Here is a 25,052-nt window from a genome sequence, read left to right on the forward strand (position 1 = left end):
CTTACCCTTTTCTTTCTGTATGCTTCATTCATGATTATATATTTTCCATATTTTATAATAACAGATAGTGAGAAAGCCGGATTTCTCTAAACATATTGGTGCAAATATACATTATAATTGTACTTTATGACTAGTTTGCTTGCACATGAAGTAGTAATAAATGCTTGACAGATTTATTTAAGCAAGATTTCCAAACCCTACATAGTCCTTTTTCCATTCACTTTCCATGTGCCAATCACTGTCACAGCATGGCCTCTTTAGTGATTGTGTCACTAACTTGTTTGGGGGCCAGTAATGGTGAATGGAAAAGGGCTGAAGCAGATGGGGAAGAAGGGACAGACACGTTACTTTGTCAGACTTACAGAGCAAACACGCTTTTCAAGCAAGGAAAATCAGAGGAAGCATGTTGTGTCATCTTTCTGAACCTAGCAAAGGAAATCAGAGTTGACTCTGAAGCAAGCTCAATGGGAGTGTATTTTCAAAAAGACTTTCCATAGTGAACTGTTCATTGGAGTGTTGAGGGATTTTGAGATGCAGGTATGGTTTTTCTAGGAAGATGCAAAAGAAGAAATATCAAAATAGATAACTAGAGGTTAGGTTCCCAGAATGCATATTTGAAAATATAAATATCTTGTAATTAAAACTGATTTCACTTTTCTGATCTCCTCTAAATTTCTAATTCTGATAGATGCAATGGAAAAAAAATAAACTGGTAACTATTTTCTTCATCTTGCCTTGGAATCTTTGAGCTAACATAGTCTTTGCTCTGCTTCCCAGTTTGCTTAATGAATGACTGTTGTCCATGTTTTATAGAATCTGCATGCACATTTAAGGTTCTAAGCTGATTTCCTCCTACTGGTGTGATCTTGTCTGTCCTTTTGTACACTGTTCACTAGCTCTGCAGTTTAAAAAAAACAATGAAAAAAAATGCTCTCCAGATGTGTATGAGACGTGTTTGTCACTCTCTTTCATAGCTTTTGTCTCCTTTGGAGAAAATAAATGAGAACTCTGCATTTCAGAAAAAAAAATGCATCTTAACTGCATCTAGGAAAATTTTACAAAAGTATTATGTTAGAAGACTAGAAAAGATAATTGTTCCACTGTGGGGGCTGGCAGAATAAATTTGGAAGTATTTTTAATATGCTTCTTAGTTTGTCAGGAGCATCAGGAATGTCTGCTCTGGGTTAGGATAGCACGGGACAGTCTCTCCCTGGCCCTGAGTGGTCACCAGAGCTGGGAGCTGCAGAGCTGTGTAAGAGCAGAGCTGTGCCAAAGCCAATGGGTGCTGCTGAGATGCAGAGTTGATCAGCCTGGGCACATGGCATGTCATCTGGCAGCTGGAACCTGAACTGATTCCTTCCCCCCTGCTGCAGGTCCTGAGCCCTGACACGATGTCGTGTTGCATGTTCCACACACCCCCTGTTACTAAAGATGTTGCTGTTCACATGTGGTTGTTTTTACCTTGGGAATGACCCTCTGCAGACAAATTACGGGGGCATTGTTGCTTTCCTTACCTGTTCTAGTCTGTGCTGATAGAGTACAATACTTACATGAAAACATACCTTTGTTGAACTGATGTGATTAGGCTGGTTTTTGGAATTGATAATAGCAGAGCTTGTAAGCCCTGTTTGGGTTTTTTAGGTTTGGGTTTTTTGTTTTTTCCCTTCGCAGGTACAAAATGAAAGTGGAAAGATCGCTCCCCTGTCATCTGCAGTTGCAACATCGATTTCAGCAATGGCCTCTGCCCTTGCCCCGTTGTACGGGGACCTGCCCGGGAAGACAGGCACTGATGGAAGTGTGAGTGCTGCCACGAGGTTCCACCCTGCAGCAGAAATCCTGGACTCGTCAGGGAAACGCACACACAAGCCAGAGCAGGGGCAGCCCTCAATGGAAGCACTAGAAAGCAGAAGAGCATCAAAGAAACAAGAGGAAGAAAGAAAGAGGTTTCTAGCACATGAAGCTAATGAAATTAAGAAGTACAGCTCCTTTGAGGAAGAAACCACACATCCTGTTCCTGAAAAAACAGGAGACCACCATAAAGAGACAACATACGGCTTCCTGAGGAAGGGTAGCTTGGAACTGTTCAGTTCACAAGCACTTTATCAGCCTCTGGAACAGAAGGAAATCGATACTGGCATGCAAGGTAAATGGGAAGACAAAAAGGGCCAGTCCTTTGAAGAAAAGATGGATTTGGAAAGTGTTATGAAAAGCAAGACTTGGCAAAGAGGTGTGGTAATGACTTGCTGTTGGTGTGGTCTCATCCAGCAAATGGTGTTTCAAGGTTTATCCAGGCTGGTTATGTTTCCTTTTTTCTAGCACTGCTTCGAAGTAGAGAAATATCTGTGAAGTATTAAGTTTTACAAATTGAGTTTTTTTCTTTTTTATTCTTTCAAATTTTCAGTAGAGATGGCTCAGTTTTATTCAGATTTATTTACCTCGAAAGAATTGGTATTATATGCTGAAGCTAAGATTTATTCTTTCTTTTTTTGCTCTTGCCCTTGCCCTCCAAAATGCTGAACAAACTAAACTTGCTGCTCTGGGTCAATTATCTGCCCGTAATTTTTGCCTCACTGTGCATGTGTAGTTAGGAATTACCTACATATGTGCATACATAACTGGTAGTGGATAATTTTCAGATAATTAATTTTGCAAAACTAATATTATTTTCTCTTTTATGTGGTGATGAACAACAAACCAGAAAATTCTCAGAGCAATTAGATTTTTATATGCACACCATAATTTCAACTTTAAATAAACACCATAATTTCAACTTAAAAAATAAACTTACCCATCTTAAAATAAAGTACTTTGGAAATAAACAGTGAATTTGGCGATTGTGTAAGTCCTTCTATTCTGTTGAATTTAGAAGGATGTTGTATTACTTTTCTGCTTTATTGTGATGGGTGACAGGATCACAGTACCCTGTAGCACTAAAAGCATTTTTGTGTTCCTCTTGTGAAGTTAATTTATTTTGAATGTAATGGTCTTCACACAGGCATAGAGAGGAAGGTACAGTTCTGCCTGTATTCCTCTAAAGCAGTATCCATTCTATCCAATTAGCCTTTGATGACTACAGGGGAGATGGAGACTGGGATATAATAGGAGCAGTCATATATCACAGGGGTGTTGTGCTTATAACATTTCAAAAAGAAAAATGAAAGTCACTTATATTTCTTCAACGATAACTGTAATGGTGCATTTATCTTTTATGAAGGCAGTTTTTTCCTGTGGTTTAATTGCTGCTTTAAAAAACAAACCCAAAAGAGCCTCCAACACCTGTCTAGAAAATAATACCTCTGTTAAGCTATTATATGTCCTAGTGTGCTACTCCAGTATTAAACTCCTTGACCAAGTAATTAATTTTCTTGTTTAAATTTTGTATGGTTCTCTTCCCCTGCTCTTTGTTTCCTGTCACTTTTATCTGTTAGTTTTCCTGTTGGTGTGATGATGGGAGCAGCAGTTTGTGCCTCATCCATATAAAGTTCAGAACTGTGTCTTGAACATGATATTCTGTGGCTTGATGTGAACATCAGTCACAAAGGGCTAGTCCCTGCTGCAAGTAATACTGCACAGTTATCTTTGTGCTCTAGCTCAGCCAGAAGTTTCTCCCTGTTAGAGTAGTATGTGATGTGAATGTTTAAAATATAGATTTGCTTCTTCAGTGTTAGTAATGTAACGTGTCTTTGAGAACAGAACTAATTCAGCACTTGTCTCTTGAATGGGCAGACCACGCTGAGCCTTCTTCTGAACTCACCAGCACATCAGCCATGAGGACAGTTTCACAAACAGCAGCTGCAGCATGCTGTAGACTGCAGGAGCTCTCTGAACAATTGGAAGGCAAATTTTATAAGAATTCCTGTGAGATGTTTTCCATGGGAGAGAGCAAAGCACAAACAGCTGAGGATGTCCTTGATAATTCCAGCAAAACTATGTCAATTAAAGAAAGGTACCTAAATTTCTCTTTCTTTTTTTAATGATCCCTATAAGTACAGTCATTATATTTATGATGGTATAAAAAGAAGCTTTAAAACTGTTTCTAAAATAGCTAAGTAGTGATTTTTAGGCTTTATTATTACTAACAGCAGAAACATGCAGCTAATCTGCCTGACATGCTTATAAAGCAGGTGATGGTGAATGAGAATTACGATTCAAGAGAACATTATAACCTGATTTTAAAAGAGCCACCTGAATAATCAATGAATATTTCAGAAAATTAAAGTTGTAAAATATACGTGTTCTAATTATATTTATACTTATATACTCAATATACTTCTTTACGTTCTGCTTTCAGTTACAACAGGTATAAGGCAATTCTGGTTTATTTTAATAACTATTTCTTGTTGGTCTACAGGAGTCCCTTAAATAAACTGAGTAGAGAGAGTCACAGACTCTCTGATACTGCCCCACTACTTCAGAAGTACATGGTTGCCATTTTGACTTCTCAGAACTTACTGTGGGGAGTTTAAAAGGATAGAAAGTTGGACAGGTTTATAGGAGTACTAGAAATACTTTTTCCAACCCAAGATCATTCTGATCTGAAACAAAATGTGAAGTCCTGCACTTGTGCAGAGAGTGGGAGTTCAGGATTGAAGTGCCAATAGCTGCTGTAGTACTTGTAAAAGTTTTTCTAACTTTGTTAAATCTTTTGACAGTATAAACTCAGTCCCAAACTGGTAGCAGTCCAGTGAGTGGAATGACGATTATTTAGCCTATCTTTACCTCAGGTTTTCTGCAGTGAAAGCAGAACCGATAAATGAAAATAGCTGCCTGATTAAACTTTCACCATGTAAAAGGATTCCCTCACTTACTGAGGGGAGTGAGATATTAGATATTCTGAACCTTTTTTTTTTCTTTTAAACGTGATTCCAAAGTTTGCTTCTTAAATTCATGTGTTTCTAGGAGGTATGTGAGTCATTCTCATTTACAGAGCATCCCCACTCCCTGTCAACCCCTTTACATAAGGGAGTGCAGGGGCAGCTACAGCAGCTGTGCAGTCTTAGTGCTCCTTCTGAAGGTTATAGTTACCTTTCAGTTTACTGTGGTTTTGTTTAAAGCAGCTTTTCTCCCCCTCCCCATCCCCCTCCTGTAAATATGTCAATTGTCTTGGCAGATGATGTTTAAGACCAATAATTTCTAGTTTATAGGTGGTAAATTATCTATCATCCCTGATCCTGGTGGGGAGAAAGAGGTCGGAGGGAAGGGAAGATCCAAGTTTTAGCAACTGTTTCACTCCTAACTTGAATGCCTCAGCTGAGCTGATCTCTTGAGCAACTGAAGCCTGTCAGTCACACAATCAGGAACCACTTCTCTTAGCACTCCGAGACTGTCTACTCAGACCCAGAGCTGACAAAACAAAATACCTGCTGTCTTGTCAGGAATTTGTATACCCTGATTCCACAAACATCTGTAAATGACTGAGCTGGTATCAAAATATTTTAGTGTTCCGAAGTACCACAGTAGTCTACTTCTTGTTCCAGAATTAAAAAACTACAACCAGTAAGTTTCTTTTGCTTGGCTGTAGTTGATGCCAAGTATTCATAAACATCAAAGAATATTTCTGCTAAAGATTAACTATTGCACTTTGATTTTTTTTTTCCTTTTACGTTCACTAGCTTCATCTTCCCCTCCAGTGGATTTTTCTGGCTGTGTCAGACATTCTTTCACCTTATGGAAGAACAACTTTTCCACACATGCAATAGTATTTGGGCAGGATGCATGAATGCTGGTCTGGATGAAAGTAATTTTCCACAAAGACTTGCTTCACTGAACTAATACTATGCTTACAGAGAAAGTGTATGGCTGGCATTTTCAGAATTACTTATATTATATAGAAGACATTATTATTTTAAGGAGGAAAGACACCTATACTCTCTTCTCCTGTCTTTGTGCATTTATGGAGACCAAAGGCCATCCTGTCAGCTCCACTGTAGAAGTCAACTGTAGGCCATGATCACTATTTTAAAAAGCTACATCTGATTAATTTCTGCTGAACCTCTTACCATCATTCTCACCTTCTCAGGAAGAATCTAGCCTAAACTTAGTTTTCAACCTTTTTTGATGTATGGATGCCTGAGCAATACTTTCTTATGCAGTCTGGTTCCCCCTATATTGAATTTATGCACTTTTTTAACAGTCAACTTCCTTTCTGTACTTAGATATCTCATATTGCCCTCCAGTATTTATAACTTACCCAATAAGAACTGGTCAAGCGCAGCCAAGGGAGAACATGTGAAAACCAAGCCTATGTCAAGTTTATTCCAGCTCAAGGAGACAACTAGCAACTAAGATATTAAAATATTGCCACAGAAGACAGATGTGTCATTTTGGACATTTTTTGCCAGGATTTTTGCCAAGGCCTCTCATACAACTCTCTTTGTTTAGGCAAAACCACTATTCAGATCTTGTTTCTGTTTCCCTTCAGTATTCACTATGCAGCACTTTGCCTTCAGCTCTGAAAGCTTTTGCCTTGAGGCCACCCTGACATCTCTGGGATGAGGATCATTCTATCTTGATGTCACATAGTCTGTCATTAGCAGGTGAAAGAAGGATGCAGAACAAACTGTCAAAGATGGGCAGGCACACTGAAAGCTTTTTCCTTTCAAGAAAAGAGTAGAGCTTATTTTCTTCATATTGGAAAAGGAACTTTTGGAGGCAAAAGCAGTGTGTCTAAACTGTGAAAGGGACTAATGAATGATTATTCATTATTTATAAAAAGTGAAAAAATAGAGGTATGCAATGAAACTAGTAAGCAGGAAGCCTTAAACAAATCTGAGGGTTAGACCTAGTATTTGCCTTATTTTTTAAGACTTTCCAAAGAATCAGCTGGTCTGTACTGCTGAGCCAGTGGGCTTGCTTTTAGGAACCAGTGCAGTAGTTCTTCCATCTCTATTCATACAAAAGGGTGTCCTGCATTCAGTTGTTGCTGAGTCAGGGCAGTCTGACTTTATTGCCACTTCCATTGTTCAAAAGAAATGCATGGCTTTAGGTTTTACACAGCTGTGAAGTTTTTATTGGCATACAGAGCATTCATGTTTCTTTTAAGTGGAGATTTCATTGCTCAAAACAGACAAATGTGTGTTCTGTAGGAGTCAGTTGCTTCATTACACATACCAGTGAAGAGTGGAGGGCTGGTATGAAACCATCCTTATGGCACAGAAGAAAACAAAATCTCCAAAGACACGGAAGTATTCTTAGAATTATAGATTTTTCTCTCCCTGATCAAGCAGGCTATTTGGGTCAAAGGTCTAGAGCAAATACCCTGCAGTAATGTTAGCTTAAAAAAACCCCAAAAAACACCACACGCTTCTTTCCCCTGTCTTCTACGCTGAGTAGCTGTAAACATTTTTAAAAACAAGCCCAGCTTAGATCAAAGCTGACCAATATGCCTTCCAGCTTTCAATTATCACAGATCATTTCTAAGCAAAACTGACTTGAGAGAGCATAGCTACTGAAGATAATTCATTGCATGATGGCAATTCAGTCCCATCTTGGTCTCCTCCACAGTTTCACACATGCATGGATGCACTCCAGAAGATTAGTTCTGGGCAGTGAAATCTTGTGTCCTTTCTGCAAACAGTGGCCATGACCTCAGCTCCTTATTGTGAGTCCTTCTCACCCCTACTCATCCCGTGCTGTGAGGTATGAAGCAACCAGGCAATGTGAAGCACTGCCTGCCTGGGCAGGAAGAGAGGAAATAACTGCTTTCTTGAATACTAACATTCTTACTGCCATTGTATTCTGTAGATTTACTGTTTTCTGCATTCTTAATTTTTCTCAAGTCACTGCCTTAGGCCCAATTGATCATCCCCAAATAGGTCAGTAGCATGGTTGTACCCCCTGGATTTTTGCAGGAAGCAGCTGCCTGAAACTTGGCTTCTGCCTAGACCTCTTTGGTTCTACGCTTTCCTTCTCCTCAGAGTTTCCAGACAAGATTTGGTGTGAGGGTAACAGTAATCATATCTCTGAAAAAGAATTTCCACATCTTGTGGTCAGAACAGGTTTAACTACTGAACCTTTTCAATTATTAATAGAGTTAGGGGTTTTGTATAATTCTTACTGAAATGCCATAGTTTTGGGAAAGGTATGTCGTGAGACTTAATTCAACTAAAATTATCAATTTTTAGATCAATGCAACTATTTGCACAAATGCTGCAGAAACACATTTTATAGATTACTAAGAATGACTTCTGAAGGGTAGAAAACTCATAAATGTTTATTTTTGAGGAAGGTAAACTGAAGATCATCATACCTGTATAGACCTCATATTCCTGACTGACTTCCCCTATCCCCAAAACTAGCCACCTCAGGGTTTGTATGGACAAATATAATTCTACAAAAGCGAATCTACATGTTGTCCCCCCTGCAGCAAGTCAGCCCTTTGTACTATATTCACAATTTTGCTCAAGATTAGGAAACAGTGCTTTGAAAAGATCCCACTTACTGAGATCAATCGTAATCCACATTTTAAATATAAGACCTCCTTTAAACAAGTTGAATCTTGCTGATAGATTTCACAGCTGTAGGGTAGTTAGCACCAAGTTATTCGTGCAGTGGTGCTGCTGGTTTGTGTCACAGCAATGCCTGGGCTAAGCAAGGAGATACAAAGTCATCCCAGGGAGCCTGGTAAGTAACCTCAGCCCCTGGAGTTGTAATGAAAGCAGTAACTGCAGAGTTGTCCTTTGATGTGCCTGATGAGACCTAAATGGTGTGTGCCTGCTGAACAGACCTCTTTTTTCTTAGGTTTTAAGGAAAATAATTTTTAAAGTATTTTTTAATGAGTCCAATGAAAACCAAAGGTAGGATACATGTTCTTAACTTTGGACATCTACAGGATAAGTATCCATAGCCAAGCTACTCATTTGCTGTGCCTTAGTGACAGAATGGAGGCAGGGAAAGCAGTTATTAATCTGACCTTTTTATACATCTTCTTTAGGACAATCTGTGTTGTACCTTGGTCTCTCTTGGCTGTATTGGCAATTTCCACTGATGATACAAATTAACTGGAGTGTCTGTCTCAGGTCTAGATGTCTGTGTTTTGACAGATGATTGCCGTTCAACATGTACAGTATAAAGCTTGGTGTTTGTGAGCTTTCTATATGTGTATGAAATGTAAATAACTTAGTTAATGCTAGAAAACCTAATTTTGGATTATCTTGAATGCAGCATTAGTGAAACAATAAGGTTATCTTTTGAGGATAATGGGAAGTACAGTGTTTAAAGCTACCTGTTGGCATGCTTTTCCTTGTAGGTTGGCATTGCTGAAGAAGAGTGGTGAAGAAGATTGGAAGAGCAGGCTCAGCAAAAAGCAGGAGTATGCAAAAGTGTCTGTTGCTGATCGTAGTGTGCAGATGCAAGAAGTTGAGCAGCTGTTGAAGAAGGTAACTGTCCCTGTTTGGGAAAAACATCTTGCTTGGGATACTTTTGCTTTTTGAAGTTGCATCCAACTAGGCAGGCATGCCTAATATTAGCTGCTAGCTTCTGCTACTCCTCTTGTTGTCAGGCTTGTTTAAAAAACAATTCTCCCCACGTAACAGATTATTTAATGTCTTCACTGTTTTGGGATATGTAATACTGATTACAGTGTCTTCACATCAGGAGAAAATGAACTAGAAAGTGGGCCTGTAAGGCTCTTGCAGCATGTACAGATATAATGATTTAAGCCCTTTCTCTTGCCCCTTTTCCCTCTCCCCCTTCCATGCCCCCACATGAAAATTGCCTCAATACTTACTTCAGGTGTTTTATGTATGGGTAAGTTTGTAGAAGTGTCACATTCCTAACACTGTGTTATATTTGTGCATACACTGGGGTTTTGATCAGTACATTTGAATCCTAGAGCCACTGAGGTAATGCAGGCACTGGAACATTCCTGAGCCATTTGTTTTTGGTTATCTTGCATGATCTTTGCTGTTTGTGAATAGCTGGAACTGGCACGACCAAGATTTTATCTGTCTTACAACAGGTAGTGAATAGAGAGGGAGAGAGGGAGATGGATGGAAAGGGAGATACACATTGTTAGCACACTTTGATTATGTCTACACATGAGTAGGTTAGGTTGCCCAGCAAGAGTGGATCTGTAAGTCGGAATAATTACCACTGAGGACCTGCTAACTGTACTATACATGCTTTTTTTTGTTAAGTGAAAATTTGTTTCAGACTAAATTTAGCCTGGTCCTGTGGCCTGACTGCCTTTAGCAGCAGTTGTGTTGCATGGGGATCTTTGAGTGCACTTCTGGGCTTGGTTTCATGCAAAAGTCTGTGCATTCTGCAGTGTGAACCAAAGTGCAGAAAGGAGGATGACTGGGAGATTTGCTTCGAAATAGACTGTCTCCTGACTCAAAATGCAGGACCATTGTAGACTTGTTTCCCTTCTTAGTCAGATGAAATAGGCTGTCTCAAAAGCCTTTAATTTCTGAAGGAGTACTTCACAGGGGACAGGTGTGTTACAAAATTTACTAGTGAGGGACGTTAATCTTTGGATGCAATTATTTAGTTGTGAAAATGCTGCTTCTACTAAATAGTATAGGCAAACAGTAAAATCCCCTGTTCCATCAGTGAATTACAAGTAAGGACACTGTTTGTCATTATTGAGCATAAATCTGAACATGTGAGTCATCAATCGTGTTAACTGGACAGAAAAAATAAAGCTGATTTTTGCAGTTTGGTTTATGGGGTTTGTTTCGGTTTTGCCCTGTGGATTTGTTAAAAAATCCAGCTGCTAGTTTTGAAAGATGTCCTAAAGCAAAATAGTTCCAGGGAGGAAAGCAAAATTGTGGTCACATTTTTAACATGCTAGTCTCCAAAATTACAACCGTTGAGATCAGATAACAAATGTACTTCAGCTAAAGACAATGGGGTTGAGAAAAAGCTTTGAACAGCTGCCAAGATTTAGGCAGAGTCAAACCCTTTGTTCTCTCTTCTCACCCCTCAGCACCCATCTCCTCCCCGCTGCATTGCCATGTGCAGCAACTTCACTCAGCAAGCAGGAGTCAGGCTTTTAAAGCAACTAAGGGAGCGTGAAGTGCCTGAGGGATACAAGCTTTGAAGTGACAGTGCTAGCAGGGGAAGTTTCTGTGACACTGGGTCACCCACTCTGATAGTTCATATTAGCTCTTGGCTATTTAGAGCCTAAATCAAAGGATTTTCATGTCTGCCCATGGATGAAAACTTGGCTGTGTAAGGTACACAATTCCATGAACTATACTGATTTGGGATGTGATACATGAGAATTGTGTAAACCTCTACGAAGGTGACCACACTACTTACAAGATGCCATGTCAGCTGCCCTTAAATCTAGAAATCCTGGTTTTCATGAGTAATCTGTGTGGTGGCTGTTATCCTTTGAGAACCGTGCAGCACTGTGCTATTGAAATCTGTTTGTAGAACTTTGAGACTCTGGTGTACTTGAGAATCTTAAGTGTTTTCTGTTGCTGGATTACTGTAAAAATGCAGGAATTGTATTGATGGCTGAATTTTGAGCTAGTTAGACAATTTCTACTCATGGCAGTCATGCATCAACAGCAAGGGTGTGTAAACTTCTGTCATGCCCTGCTGGTTTAAAACAATGCCTGATGTTTTTAGTTGCAGTATGGTGCTCCTATTAGTCACACCTTTTAGGGCTTTTTTGTGTGCCTGTGTGTCTCTATTAAAAGGTTACCTAAATTGTTCTGGAGATTTGATTATTGAAGCATAGCTGCAGAAATTAGAAGTTATTAGAGTACTTTGAGTTTCATATAAACTGCAAAAGTGGAAAGATTCATACTCTTAACAAAATACCTACATTAAATAGTGCTGTTTGATCACTTCTAGTCAAAATGCTTCTGCATGGTGTCTACATGGTGGGATACTTATCCAAATGTGTTATACTCATTTGTATGTAGACTAAACTGTAGAAAAACTCCATAAAATTCATGGAAAAGCTGACAGAGCAACCTCAAACAGGAAAACAAAAAAGAGACTAAGGAATTAGCTCAAGCAGATACAGATGCAGGGGAAAGTTCAGATTTACTTGGAGGTCTAGCATCTGTTTCGATGATTGCTGCACACAGGAGGAACATTTTTTGGAAGCTGTGAGACTTCTCAAAATGTTTATGTATATTGTTAAAACATATTTGGACAATTCAAAGAATAGCTCTAACGTCAGGGGAACAACTGTACACTGATGAATGTCTTACTGGAAAAAAAATCTCTTTTCTTTGGGAAAAATATTTTGGATTTAGTATCTTTGTTTTCATCATCTTAGGCTGAATGGAACACTTGGAGTTTGTTGGATTTCTTCATGACTAGAAAAATTATGACCTTCAAAATCTTTCCATAATATCAAAATAGAAAGATTTACTGGAGTGAAAATTTCTATTTTATTGTGAACCTTTTTTAACAGAGTCTCTGATTAATGTGATTACCAGCTGCATTGTGTTGCATTAAAGCAGTGACTGACATTTGAAACACTTAATTCTTACATTACTTTTAAATTGCAGCTCAGCACTGGTGTTAAAGGCTAGGGCTGAACAGACATTTCAGAATTACTCAGAGATGATGTGTGTAAAAATCTTAGAGAGGCTAAGCCCTTGAAAAGTGACTTTTAGGCAAAATATTAGTCTTTTGCTGTGATAATAGTTTTATCCATTTCATATATGGCATCCACCAAGTGCTTGTATCACATTCTCATCAAAGCTGAAACTAATTATTAGGCTTCATTTTGAGCCACTCAAATAAGCTGCATTTGTCCATCCTCTGTGCCATGTTCCATATTTGCTTTAACCTACAGAAAGGGAGAAGAATTAAAGATGATAAAGCCATGTCTAATCAGCTTTGGGTAAGCCCAGCTCTGGGGCAGGGTTTATTTGTAGGCTGTGTTTAGAAAGGTGAACTCACCTTCACGGACTACTCTGGGCTTAGCAAATCCTTCCAGATGGCTTTTAAGTCTCCCAATTTCAGCAAGCATTCTTTCCTTTCATCCAGAAAATAGATGACTTGCTGTTTAGCAGGGTCTGATTAAACCTGCAGCAGAATTACTCATATTGCAGTTGACATGGTCCATCAATTTAATGGTGCATGAAAACAGAGACATAAAAACTATCAGCATATGAAAAGTGTAACTTCCAGCTGTGCTGCTGAGTTCTGTGTTGGGGTGTAGTGATATTGTTACTAACTTGGATAGTTCCTGCATGGAATGTCTTTGGTAAACATGCTGTTGTATTATGACAACATTTTTTATCTCTGCTTTCAACATGGAAAACATTTCTAGAAGATCAAAAGATTTAGTAAGAAATAAGGGAAAGAGGAGTTATTTCTCCCCCATTTGCATTTCTAATAGTCCAGTTCTTTTCTAATTTCTTTGCTCTGCTTCTGTCCTTGTCATAGGAACCTGTTTATGCTTCTACTTACTCTCCTGTTATACCTGCTCTCCATAAATTTCATCCTTTTCTACCTATTAATCAGGTGAGCAAAAGTCTGCATAATTTAAATGCTCAACAATTTCAAGTAAGCACATTTTAACAGTATTTTTTAATGTATGAAATTAGTAATCCTCTTAACTTGATTATCCAGCTCAGTAAATGTAGCTGTAAAGAAACAATATTATGCCACTATCCTGTGTACTCTTCTTATACACATTCTGCTACTATTTCTCTTATTGTTGCTTTTCTAAAAATTCTGTATCTGTTTTAGACTGTATAGGTGAGAAAGTAAAGGAAGGAAACATTATTGCATTCATTATAATACTGAAAGCTTGCAAGTTGCTAAAAAGGGTGTATAAAAGGAGTAGTATGTAACTACACAGCATTTATTTTAGAAAAAAATGCTGTGTACCTTGACCTTCCTGTAAGTAATGTGCATATACAATGTAAGACATAACATCATCTAATTTACTGACTGTAAAAAAACTGCTCTTTTTGAGAGGTGACTTTCCCATAGTGCTTTTCCCTAGTCCGTGTGTAAAGGATTTTTGCCTTGGCACATCCTGCTTCTGTTCTCTGACTATCCCATCTTCCTGCTTCTCTCTCTCTTCCTTTAAGGTCTGTAGTACTAGTTTGAAAGAATCAAGCTCTCTGATTTCTGATGACCGTCATCCTTGGAGATGGAAGGTGAAATGCTGTATAAACTTTCTATTTAATTTTTGGAGGGAGGAGTGAGACAGAATATTACACTTAGATCAATGAATTACACTCAGTTCCTAAAACAACTTGTGGCTGTAGAGTTCACTGTGTTTGCTTGGGAATAGAGTTCTGCTGCTTTTCCAGTAAATGTTAGAGAAGCTTCATGTGAAGGGTTCCTCAACACCATGTCTGTACCCCTGCAATTCCATCATAGGCAATTTGAAGAATTAATAGATAATGAGAAACAGAAACTTTCTACAGCCAGAGCAACATAACAAAGTTGTCTTTGAGCAGTGGAATACTAGATACCTTGATCTGAGCAGACTGTACATGATCAGAGGTAAAAAATGCAAAGGCAGAAGTAGGCAAAGAAACAAGCTGCAGAAGTCCACAGGAAAACAAGAAGAGCTGTCTGGAAGGTCTCAATAGATCTATGCAAATCAAATTTTGCTGTTTTACACTTCCTTGTTCCTTGCCTCCCAGCTTGCACTTGTGGTTCCTGTACTACAAGGAATCCATTGGGTTCTTCACTCCCACAGTCTGTGTTGCATGCAGGGAGCTTTCTGACCAGCATGGGTAATGGCAATGAATTCAAGTAGATACTCACTGCTGGACTGAGAATGATGATTGCATCCTGGATATATCATAAACATTTAGCTGACAGATATTTACCATTTCCACATTCACTTCCATAGCTGTTTTTGAAAATGATCTTTTACTATGAGTTTTTTTAATTAAACATTAAATTTTGGACTGAAATTTTTTAGTAACTGAAATGTGTTAATGTTGCCTCTTTCCTATAAGCTCTGGATTTAATGTAGCTTATTTACTTTGGATCACCTATTAATTTTGTTGCAATACAGTTCTCCAGCTTTATGTGTCTGGAAGATAACAATGTAGTCTGACTTAATAATAACACTCCAGTAATAACAGGAGGTCCTTTCATGAGCTGTTCATTCCATCTGTCTTAAAAGGAAAACAGCAGAAAAGGTGTTCATCTTTCCATTGACTGGTGAGCTACACCCTGCTCTCTTAGCAAGCTGCTTCCTTCTAGCACAGTGTCAAGGTACATGCAGACTTGTTTGGGTTTCTTCTTCTAGCACAGTTAATCACTTTGTTATTTGCACCAAACATAAGTTGAGTGTGTTCTGTGTTCCTCAGACCAGTTCTGAACAGAAAGGCAAATGGTTGCATTGGAGATTTCGTTCCATGTTCTCTTATAACAAGGCCCATATAAAGTTGCAGAGGAAAACAATGCCGAGACTTTTTACCATACTTGAATGTTCAACTGCTGGATTCTCCTTATGCTTTTTTGTCTTAAGAGCTTAAACTAGAGAAGTTACTTGTAATAAAAAACAAATAGATACTTCTTGAATCCTTCTTTTATGTAATTTATGGCATGGGTTTTAAATAGGACCCTCTTTTGAAAAACAGATGGTTTTTTGTGTTCATTCTTGGTTGTGACTCCTCCAGGTAGGGGCAGTCTTGATCTTCTACACAGAAAACCATGAACACAAAAATCCAGCAAAACCAAACAGCACACCAGCATGTGAACAGACTTTTTCTCAGTCACCTAAAGGAGAGGCTGCTTGGACTGCAAAACTGTAGGGTACAAGATGGAGCATTGCCTAGATGTGGCCCCTTCCTTAGCATGAACAGGGGGTACCTGCCATATCCTCAAGAAATGTGTTGTAGTGCTAGAAAAGACCAATATCATCATCCAACCTAGCCAGGCAGTGGGCAAAAGTAATCCCTGTTTCTGACTGTTCTTGCGTTGAGTCTATAAATCCTTCCCAGACTAAAACCAGGATCTTTTAGAAAAACACAGTCTTAATTCTAAACTGTCAGACTACAGAATTCTTGGCAATATTAAGTAATCTTTCATATGGTATTATTCTTGCTGTGTAAATGAAACTCTTAACCCTTTCTTCGGTGAAAATACATACTTATCTGATACAATCTGAGGTAGATTTTTTTTTTAATATTTCAGCCCCTTCCTGAAGCCTTTGAAAATTGTCAGCATCATGGGTAGAATCATGGAATCTGGAAATGGATGAGTTATTCCCGTCCAGATTGTTCAGAACTTTCCATGGGAGTTTTTGTCTCTCTTCTTTTTCTGTCTTCCTAATGGGCTATGTTGGGGTTTTTTTTTCCTTTTCAAATCACATTTCTCTTAAAAGCGTGGTTTACCAGACTTTTCTGATACCCTTTTTTTTTTCCCAGCCATCTATCTTTGTCTTCATCATTCTTCTGTATGTTGGTGTCATCCTGAGGATCTTTTCAGGGAATGAGACTACATCCATGTTCATGAAAACATTTTGATCAAATTTGGGATGAATCAGATCCCTGCATGGCTCTTTCCTGTTTAGAAATAATTATTCAGTCAGTTAACCAGTTTACAGCCTGTAAGCTGCTCTGATATTTTTACATTGCTCAAAAAAAACCTGCCTCAGAATGTCATCTGTGATTAACTCAAATATATTAAAGAAATCAGAGGTAACTGTGTTAATATATTTAATCATACTTGAGCTCATCAAACCTACCATTCTGATTAAACCTGTTTTCCATAATGCCATGTGGAATGGCATTAATTACATGCCGGTAATTTGATTCTTCATTGATTGTCTTTGCAGCAGTCTTTCCATGGGTGTCTAGAACAACCCACAGCTTGTGTGCCCTGTTCCTACATGCTTTAGTTTTACTTCTAAATATTGTCCACATCTGAGCTTTTATCCTATTTATTTTCCTATTTTCAAAGGCTTTTTTTTTTTAATTCATTCTTGTGTTTTGGGGCATCTCCTTTTCCAGCTATTTTGTCTAAGGTATCAATTAACACATCCATCTATTGTACACAATAAATTAGAATATTTTATTGAAAGCAGTCACTTTTTTAATGAAAAAAAATTGCATTGGAGCTGTTTTATTCCTAAGTTTTTATATGTTATTTTTATTTATTCTTGATATACTAATTTTTGGTTTGACTTTTTTACACTTGCAAATTTGAGGTTCTTCATTCATATCATAATTTGGGGGTTTTAGCTTAGAAATAAAATTTAGATTTAGAAGCTTCTTGAGTTTCAGCTTTCGTAACATATTTTCTCCCAACTAGAATGTGCTTTGACCAGTTAATTCCTCCAAAAATGCTCCATGTGGCAATTCTGGAAGCTTTCTAAACTGTTTCCAACTAGCAGGTGGATTTTTTCTGACATTTCTTTTGACGGTTGCATTGGCTCATTAACTTTCTAGCTCTAGAAAATTATTATTTATTTAATCATGGCATATACTTCTGTTTTTCAGCAGGAATGTTAAGGGAAATTATTTGGTGTCTACCTCGTTTATAATTTTTTAGTTCATTTGTTCCTAAATAGATTAAGGTAGGAGTCTTCATGCATTAGGAAGAGATCTGGTATGGAATTACTCTAAATTGTGTAAAGTATGGACCCAGTCTTTTTTTTTTTTTTTTTTTTTTTTCTTCTTCTTTTTTTTTCTTTTCTTTTTTTTTTTTTTTTTCCAGTCAGGAACTCCAAAGATGTTTTGCCCAATGGAACAGCTTGAAATCTTCCATTAAAGAAAAAGTTTGTTTCTCTTGTCCGACAGCTGTTTTCTTTTATCCTTTGACACAGCTTAAGAATTACTGACAATCTTTCTGGCAATTCTTGTGTGTAGAGATTAACACACATAGTTTCTAGGTCTGCATCTTCAGAATTTTCAGTAGCTCTGTAGACTCTGAAGCTTCAGGTATTTGCTGGAGACAAAATCCAAAATTAAGACTCTTGTAAGTTTAAAAACCCAAAATGAAATCCATATGATTTTACTTCTTTCTGCTTCTCCCTCACTTCCCTCATATTGTAATGGACATTAGCATCCTTACTAAATTAAAAGTAATTGTTTTGTGTATTAAATTTTACTTGTGGCTTCATAATTTGGGTATTTATTAATTTCCTGCCCAGATCTCCTTTAATACATTGTTGTGGTTTTTTTCTACCAACTTTTCATCCCAGAGATGGCTGTGCTGACACTGGAATGGGTAGAAGAAATGAAAGAGACTTCTTCAGTGTTTTTCTTTAAAGCGTTCAGAGGCTTTGACAGATGAGGAAATTATACTGAGTAGACTTGTGTGTTGTTATTTCTATTGAACATTTCAGAATTCTAGGGAAAAATGAGAGGTTTTAATCTTGATTATCATGGCTTGCAGTCATATTGTCTGGCTGTCCAGCTCTCTTTCCTGATAAATTGAGAGGAAGGACATCTGTTACTGCAGAAGGCTGCAGAAATAAATGGAACTAGAGGGAAGCAGTGGAGGGCTCTCATGGTCCTAGTCCTTGTACAAACCATGTCTTGGCTTGTCTTCATTCTTCTGGCTGATGTCTACTGATCCTGGTAAATGCTGAAAGCTACAAAGTCTCTCTATTAGAGTATCCCCTACAGTTACAGTAGTTTTTATATAAAATGACTTATTTATTTAGTCTGATTGATTTTTAAGAAAATAAAAAAGATCTTCTTTCTGTCTGAAATGAGAAAAATGTTTATGTTCACAAGCTTGTACATACTTTCCCATTTCCCTTCCGTGTTTCTCTGAGCTAGAGCGGTATTAAAGCTTGAGATTTTCTTTTTCTTTTTTCAATTCTAGCAGCTAGATTGTGAAGAAAAGTGATGAATAGCATCAACTTGGAAGTAATTCCAGAGTTGACAGTCCCATGCACTAAAAGTATCTGAAATGTTGATAGTTTTTAAAGATAAGTATATGAAAGTAATTATCCTTTGGTCTGAACCTAGCTACAGCAGTGTATGTAAATTCAATTTCTTTCCCACTGAAAGTACCATCATCAATCCTTCTGCGTGAGAAGGGCACTGAGATAGGGCACCTTCTCCTTCTAATCACTCCACCTTGTTGGCTGCCAACCTCTAAAGCAAGAAATGAAAGCTAAGAGTGACCTAGGGGGGGAAAAAAAGAGGGAGTGTTAGAGACGATCACAGTCCTTGGAAAAATATTTAGTAGAGCAAGCTGACCTAAGAACTAAAGTGAGCAGCCTCTGGAGAAGCTGTTAATCCTGCTGGGAGAACTGAGTTACTGTAAGAGACTGATTAGGAATCATCCACTGAAGTTACACCACACTTTGCTTTCCCTGTGCCACCTGCAGATTTGCACACTTGAAAACATCTGCTCGTGGTCAGTAGTGATCTCACTTGTGTAACAATTCAAAAGAACAAGGCCTGGAAAATGACTTCATACACAGAGTGAGTAGTTTGCTTTGTGCAGAGGAGTGCCATCTGCCCTGGCTGGTAGTCTCAAGAAAGGTCAAAGAGCACAGACCAAAACCTTGTACTCACAGTGTAGTGGGGCAGCAAGACAACGAAGCATCGCAGGGTTACTAAGCTGTGACTTCAGTAGCTTGTTCCCAGCTCCCTTCCCTCTGCATCTGGCAGCTGAAATGTTCATCCAGTCTTTAGCTATGTCTTTAGCATGTGTTTTTTTAAACATCTCTTCCTTTCTTTCCCCCAAAAAGCAAAGAATGGCAGATAACCAGGAGAGTCAAATGACCATTGAGGAGAGGAAACACCTGATTACAGCTCGAGAAGAAGCCTGGAAGTCCAAGGGTAAAGGAGCAGCCAATGACTCCACTCAGTTCACTGTAGCTGGCCGAATGGTAAAAAAAGGTCAGTGATAAAATGGTCCCAATATAAATAACACTTCTTATCTGTCTAGTCTAAATAAAGTCAAACTAAAGCTATGCAGAAACAGCATCTGTATTTAGCAAGAGGAAGACTGTCTAACTTCAACTGAATATCATGGCATGAGGCTGTTAGCTTTAGTTTCTTGTGGGTGTGGTATTGATCCATTTTGTTTTGCACTGTTGCACTGCCATCTACTTATTACTGGGCTCTGGCTGGCTGGTGGAACTCTATCACTTCAACAGGGATATATGTTTTGGTTTTCCTTCTAATACAACCCACAGGGCATTCTTTTGAAAACCCAGCTGCACTCTCTAGAGAACAGTTGTGAAATCGAGTTGTTTCTGTTGTGGGCATTTCCCTCCCTCTGGGGATCACTGGGAATATTTAGCAAGCAAGTTTTGTTTTTATGGGTGCTGTCTTGGACAGCAACGTGAAGTGTTATGTTTGGCTGAAGATTCCCTGTTTCTGCATAAAACCACAGAGTAGAATTGACAAGGGAGCAATGTTGACTTTTTTGCGATCTCTTGAATTCAGTCACTGTTTCCAGATCTAATCACTCTTCTAAAGTGAACAAGAATCTCTGAAGGCTGTACATGGTAGGAATGCAGCTGTTCAAGCAGCATGCCTGGAAGATGATAGCTTTGAGAAGAAAGCACCTAAACTGATTTCTTGTGCTTAATATTAATTAATATTAATATTAATTAATATTAATATTAATTAATAAACTAGGGTTTGGGTTGTTACAAGGACTTGGTTATTAAACACAACAACAAGGAGCCTTGAATGAAATTACAATCATTAAAAAATATTGTTGTAGGGCAAGGGCAATACTGCAACAGGAGTAACTGCTTGTTAATCCAAGCCACAATCTGTCAGCAGACAAACAGGTAAAGGGTATTAGGAATTACCTGTGTTAGTAACATATTTTAGCTGCTGCTTACATTTTATGGGGTTTTGCTGCTAGAAATGACTGTTGGTCATTATTTAAAGAGTAAACCTCTTTGTAGGGTCACCAAGAAAAAATGCTTAGTTGTCCACAGACCTGCTCTTTGAGGTTTTGGGTTTTTTTTGGTTTTTTTTTTTGCAAGTAGGTATTTGGAAATAAGAAAAAAAATTATCTTGATAGGATCTCTTTAAGTGCTGTGATCATTCTTTTGAAGAAGCAAGGTAATGCAATGACATTGAAATCCATAAAGTAGCCCAAGTGGGATTTTAGTTAGATGTGTACTGGTTTATATCCTGAAAGAATAAATTATCATTAGGAGTTTTTAATTTAAGAGATTATGAGAAAGAAATGTGAAATAACATCTTTGTTATATGCAAGGGCACATATGCTGTATTTTAATTGCTTCTTATGGCTGAAAATTATTCAGTCCTGATTGGGAGGTCATCCTTTCCTAAGCAGTTCTTAGTGTAGTCTTGAGGATTATGTGCTGGTAGAGCTGCTTAAGAGCTGTGTCCTCTTGAGTGTGTCTTGAGGAAGGCTTTACCCATTGACTTAAAACCTGCTGGTTTTGAGTCTCTTAGGTAACAGGGGGAAAAAATTAATTGTGGAAAAGCTACCTAGTTAAACTGCAAATTTAAATTGTTTAACTTCCAAGTTTAACAATTAAGACAATTATATTGCTATGACTTGGAGTAAAGATAGTGGAAGCATGTTCAGTATATGTTCTCCCAGCACAATATTGGTTCAGTCTGATCAAAATCACTAAAGGCTTAAACTTACACGGCTCAGTAATTAGTCAACTATGGCTAAATGGAAAATAGATAATGGAGAAAAGTGTAAAGGTCTGTTTCCCTATTTATTGAAAGTCTAGGCAACAAAAGTTAATGGGTGCAATTCTTTGCCTCAGTATGTTTTTTCCCTGATAAAACCCACGACACCTACAGAGTGCAATTCTCTTACTAAAGCAGTGTAGATTCACATGAAAACTAAAACTAAAAAATCTATCCTTATTTTATCCACTAGGTGCAGAATGAATTGCCTTATGATAGTTACTGAAAAGGATGGAGGAGAGTACAACAAAAGGGGAGGGTGGTGCTTGATACAATAGAGACTCTTAACTTCCATTTCGACTTCCATTTCCATGTGTTCTTAAAAACCCAGCAGGGCTCAAGAATTACTGTGAAATCCAGGGACAGCATTTACAAGTCAGATGCATCCTGTTATGTGTATTAATAGAGATCTGCTTAAATTTAAAAAAGGGGGTAAGAGGGTGGTGGAGGTGAAAGTGCCTAGCAAAGTCATGGTGACTTCCCTGCTAAACATATCTTTTCATTCAAAACACTTCCATGTTTTTAAAATGTAGCTGGTGGTACAGCTGGAGCCCAAAATGTAGACCAAATGAGCTGCTGCTACCTTGAAAAGGAGCAAAATTACTATAGTCCAGAGAAAGCCTATATCTTGTGTTAGCTTGCTTAGAGACACTTGGAAATAAAACTTTGTTCTTGTGAATGGGGTGGTTTCTGAGGCTACTGTTGATTAAAATGAGGCAGGGCCCTCTGCCAACTCTAATACCATGGCTGGGGAGGCTGGGGAAGTGTGCTGGCCTGGAGGAAGTAGCCAGGTTTGTCTGCTTTCTCCAAATAGCTTCTCTGTTGTCACAGTTGGGAACACAGGCTGACTCATGGCTGCATTTCCTATGTTCTGTGTCCCTGTGCAGGCCTGGCTTCTCCAAGTGCACTAACACCAGTAGCATCCCCTTTCCGGCAGAAGTCTACCACTCCAGTGACAAAGCCCTTGGAAGGTAAGGGATAAAAATGGCTGAAATATGCTCAGGCTTATTTACTTCCTGCCAGTTAACAGGTTTTACTTTCTGGTTTGCTTAGAAATTGAAGCCAGGCCTGATATGCAGTTGGAATCAGATATGAAGCTTGACAAGTTGGAGTCATTCTTGGGAAGGCTGAATAACAAAGGTTGGTAGAGTTACAAAGGGTGGCAGTTCATCCACTCTCTGACTTTATAAATTGATTATAAAGTGCCCCTTAGTTAAAATATGTGGCAGCAGAAACTGAATATTTCTTTGCTTAGACTGCAGTTATTAATAATTTTATTTTTTGTGATTCAATCTTTGCTAAATTTCAAGAAAAAAAGTCTTTCTCAATTGTATTACAAATGTATAGTAGAATAAATCACATATGCCTAAATAACTTTCTTAATTCTCTAAAAACAATGTACACATCCTTCTTTAGGGCAGAATTTCCTTAGAGCACATAGCCAGTCTGAACTATATTGCCATTTACAGTGAAACATCTTTAAATCTAGTTTGGTCGTATTAAAATCAAAATAGAATACCAAGCTGCTCCCAAGCACAATTGATTCACTTTCCTGCTTTTTGGAAAATTGACTCTCTGTAGCAGCTCATCAGCTCCTTTGTACAGCCTCTTGGGTGTTTATGAAGCTCTCTAGAGTTGCCTGGTATTTCCATCTCATATGTCTGTCCTCCATTTGTAAGACAAAAATCTTTATGTAATTTGTAGTGTAACAGATACCATAAACAAATGTATTCACATTTCAGTACAGGAGGCACTAGTGTAGGATAATGACTGTGCCACACTCACTAGTCTGAAGTAGTGACTTTTCCCCTTGTTATTCTAGATATTTTCAAAGGCAGGAATTACACAGTTGGAGCAAGATGGAATATACAAGACCCTAAAGTGCTTACATCATCATACTATAGCAACTCATTATAGTGTCTAAGTTTTCATTTAGCCATATTTCCCTACCATTTTGTATAATGATTATGGCATATGAGTAGCAGTTATATTGTTTTAATATTCTTTATCAACACAGTTTTCTACCATCAAATAAAAAAAACTAACACAACCCCAACGAAAACCAAAACACCACCACCACACTGAAAAAAAAATTACCCAGACAACTACTAAAGAAGCCATGTTTACTTTTTCTAGAATTAGAAACTCTAGTATGATTATTTACTGGGTGAGGTGCTTTTTTCCTGCAGTTGCTGGGATGCAAGAGACAGTGCTGACAGTTACAGGAAGATCTGTGAAAGAGGTGATGAAGCTGGATGATGATGAAACATTTTCCAAATTTTATCGCCATGTGGAATTCCCTTCCTCCTCAGTGCCTTTGGACCTTGATGAGGACTTTGATGCCATCTTTGATCCTTATGCACCAAAGTAAGAATTACTTTTTCCCCATTGTTTTGAATGCAGGCACAAAGGGCAGTGTTCAAAATGCTCAGCGCTAGGTCATCTTGTAGTTATCTTAGTATTGGGCATGTCCATTTCTTCTGAAATCTTGCTCCTGCCTGAACTGAGCAGGCAGGAGCCTGATTTCTTGTCATTAGATGATTCTGGCTAGAAAAATTCAGTGATGACTATATGCACTACTTGTTTTTCAGGTTGACATCTTCTGTAGCAGAGCACAAACGTGCAGTTAGGCCTACCCGCAGAGTCCAGTCCTCAAGAAACCCCCTGAAAATGCTTGCAGCAAGACAAGATATCCTTCATGAATATACTGAACAAAGACTGAATGTTGCCTTCATGGAGTCAAAGCGAATGAAAGTAGAAAAAAGTAAGTTAGCAGGATGATTTGTACAGGACAGCATCTTGCCTTTTTAATAAAAAAAAATCCCAATGCAATAAAGGGAACTGAAGGAATGGAACATATTTTCTGAGTGGCAGTAAATTTAGCTATAAGGTGAAATGTAGACTGTCTAGGAGGGAAGGTCATGTGTGACTTCCTCAGGGAAAGCTACCTATAGTCACCTCCTGTACATAGATTTAATTATTTCTTTTTAGCACAGTGACCTTGTGCAGAGAGAGAGAGCCACAATGCCTGCAGGCTGTGCAGGGTGAGGACAGGAGATCGAGGAAAGCAGATCCAGCTTTGTCATGCTGGGGTGAGAGCTGGCAAGAATAGATGAATTTTTGTTCAGGTACACTGGCCTCAATTTTGGGTCCTAATTTTCTGTCAGAAAGTGGAATTAGCCTTCTTGACTCCTTATGCTTAATTTCCATAAAGGATCAGTGCTTTGTGGCAGGGCTTATCCAAGGTGTTTTACTTGTAAAGTTGCTTTCTCCTGACAACCAGACAGACAGCAAAGACATCATTGTAAAATTTATTCAAAGATTTGTCAAGCCACTCTTGCATTTTGGGGTACAAGTTTTCCTTATTACACTTGAGAAAAGATCATCTTTAACTATTGATTGTATTGATGAAAACACTAACTATATATGTAATACTTTGTTGACATCTCATGAGAAGGATTTCCCTGGGTTATAAATTTATAAAGCGTCTTGTCTTTGGTTGAACAA

General features: G+C 38.2%; 1 protein-coding gene across 12 annotated transcripts in view; it reads left to right on the forward strand.

Moving 5' to 3' along the window:
* The window catches only part of SVIL (supervillin), a 133,617-nt gene that overhangs the window by 94,781 nt on the left and 13,784 nt on the right, over positions 1-25,052 (forward strand). For 11 of the 12 annotated variants that reach the window (XM_063414572.1, XM_063414583.1, XM_063414531.1 and 8 more), the window contains 9 exons: positions 689-712; positions 1,672-2,143; positions 3,727-3,946; positions 9,248-9,377; positions 19,601-19,751; positions 22,433-22,516; positions 22,599-22,685; positions 23,735-23,912; positions 24,137-24,309. In XM_063414572.1, the coding sequence (XP_063270642.1) occupies positions 689-712; positions 1,672-2,143; positions 3,727-3,946; positions 9,248-9,377; positions 19,601-19,751; positions 22,433-22,516; positions 22,599-22,685; positions 23,735-23,912; positions 24,137-24,309 (1,519 nt within the window). The remainder of the gene's footprint in view (positions 1-688; positions 713-1,671; positions 2,144-3,726; positions 3,947-9,247; positions 9,378-19,600; positions 19,752-22,432; positions 22,517-22,598; positions 22,686-23,734; positions 23,913-24,136; positions 24,310-25,052) is intronic. The other variant, XM_063414547.1, reaches the window with a different exon arrangement.

The sequence above is a fragment of the Prinia subflava genome, chromosome 1 (genome assembly GCF_021018805.1).
Source record: "Prinia subflava isolate CZ2003 ecotype Zambia chromosome 1, Cam_Psub_1.2, whole genome shotgun sequence".
Lineage (NCBI taxonomy): Eukaryota > Metazoa > Chordata > Aves > Passeriformes > Cisticolidae > Prinia > Prinia subflava.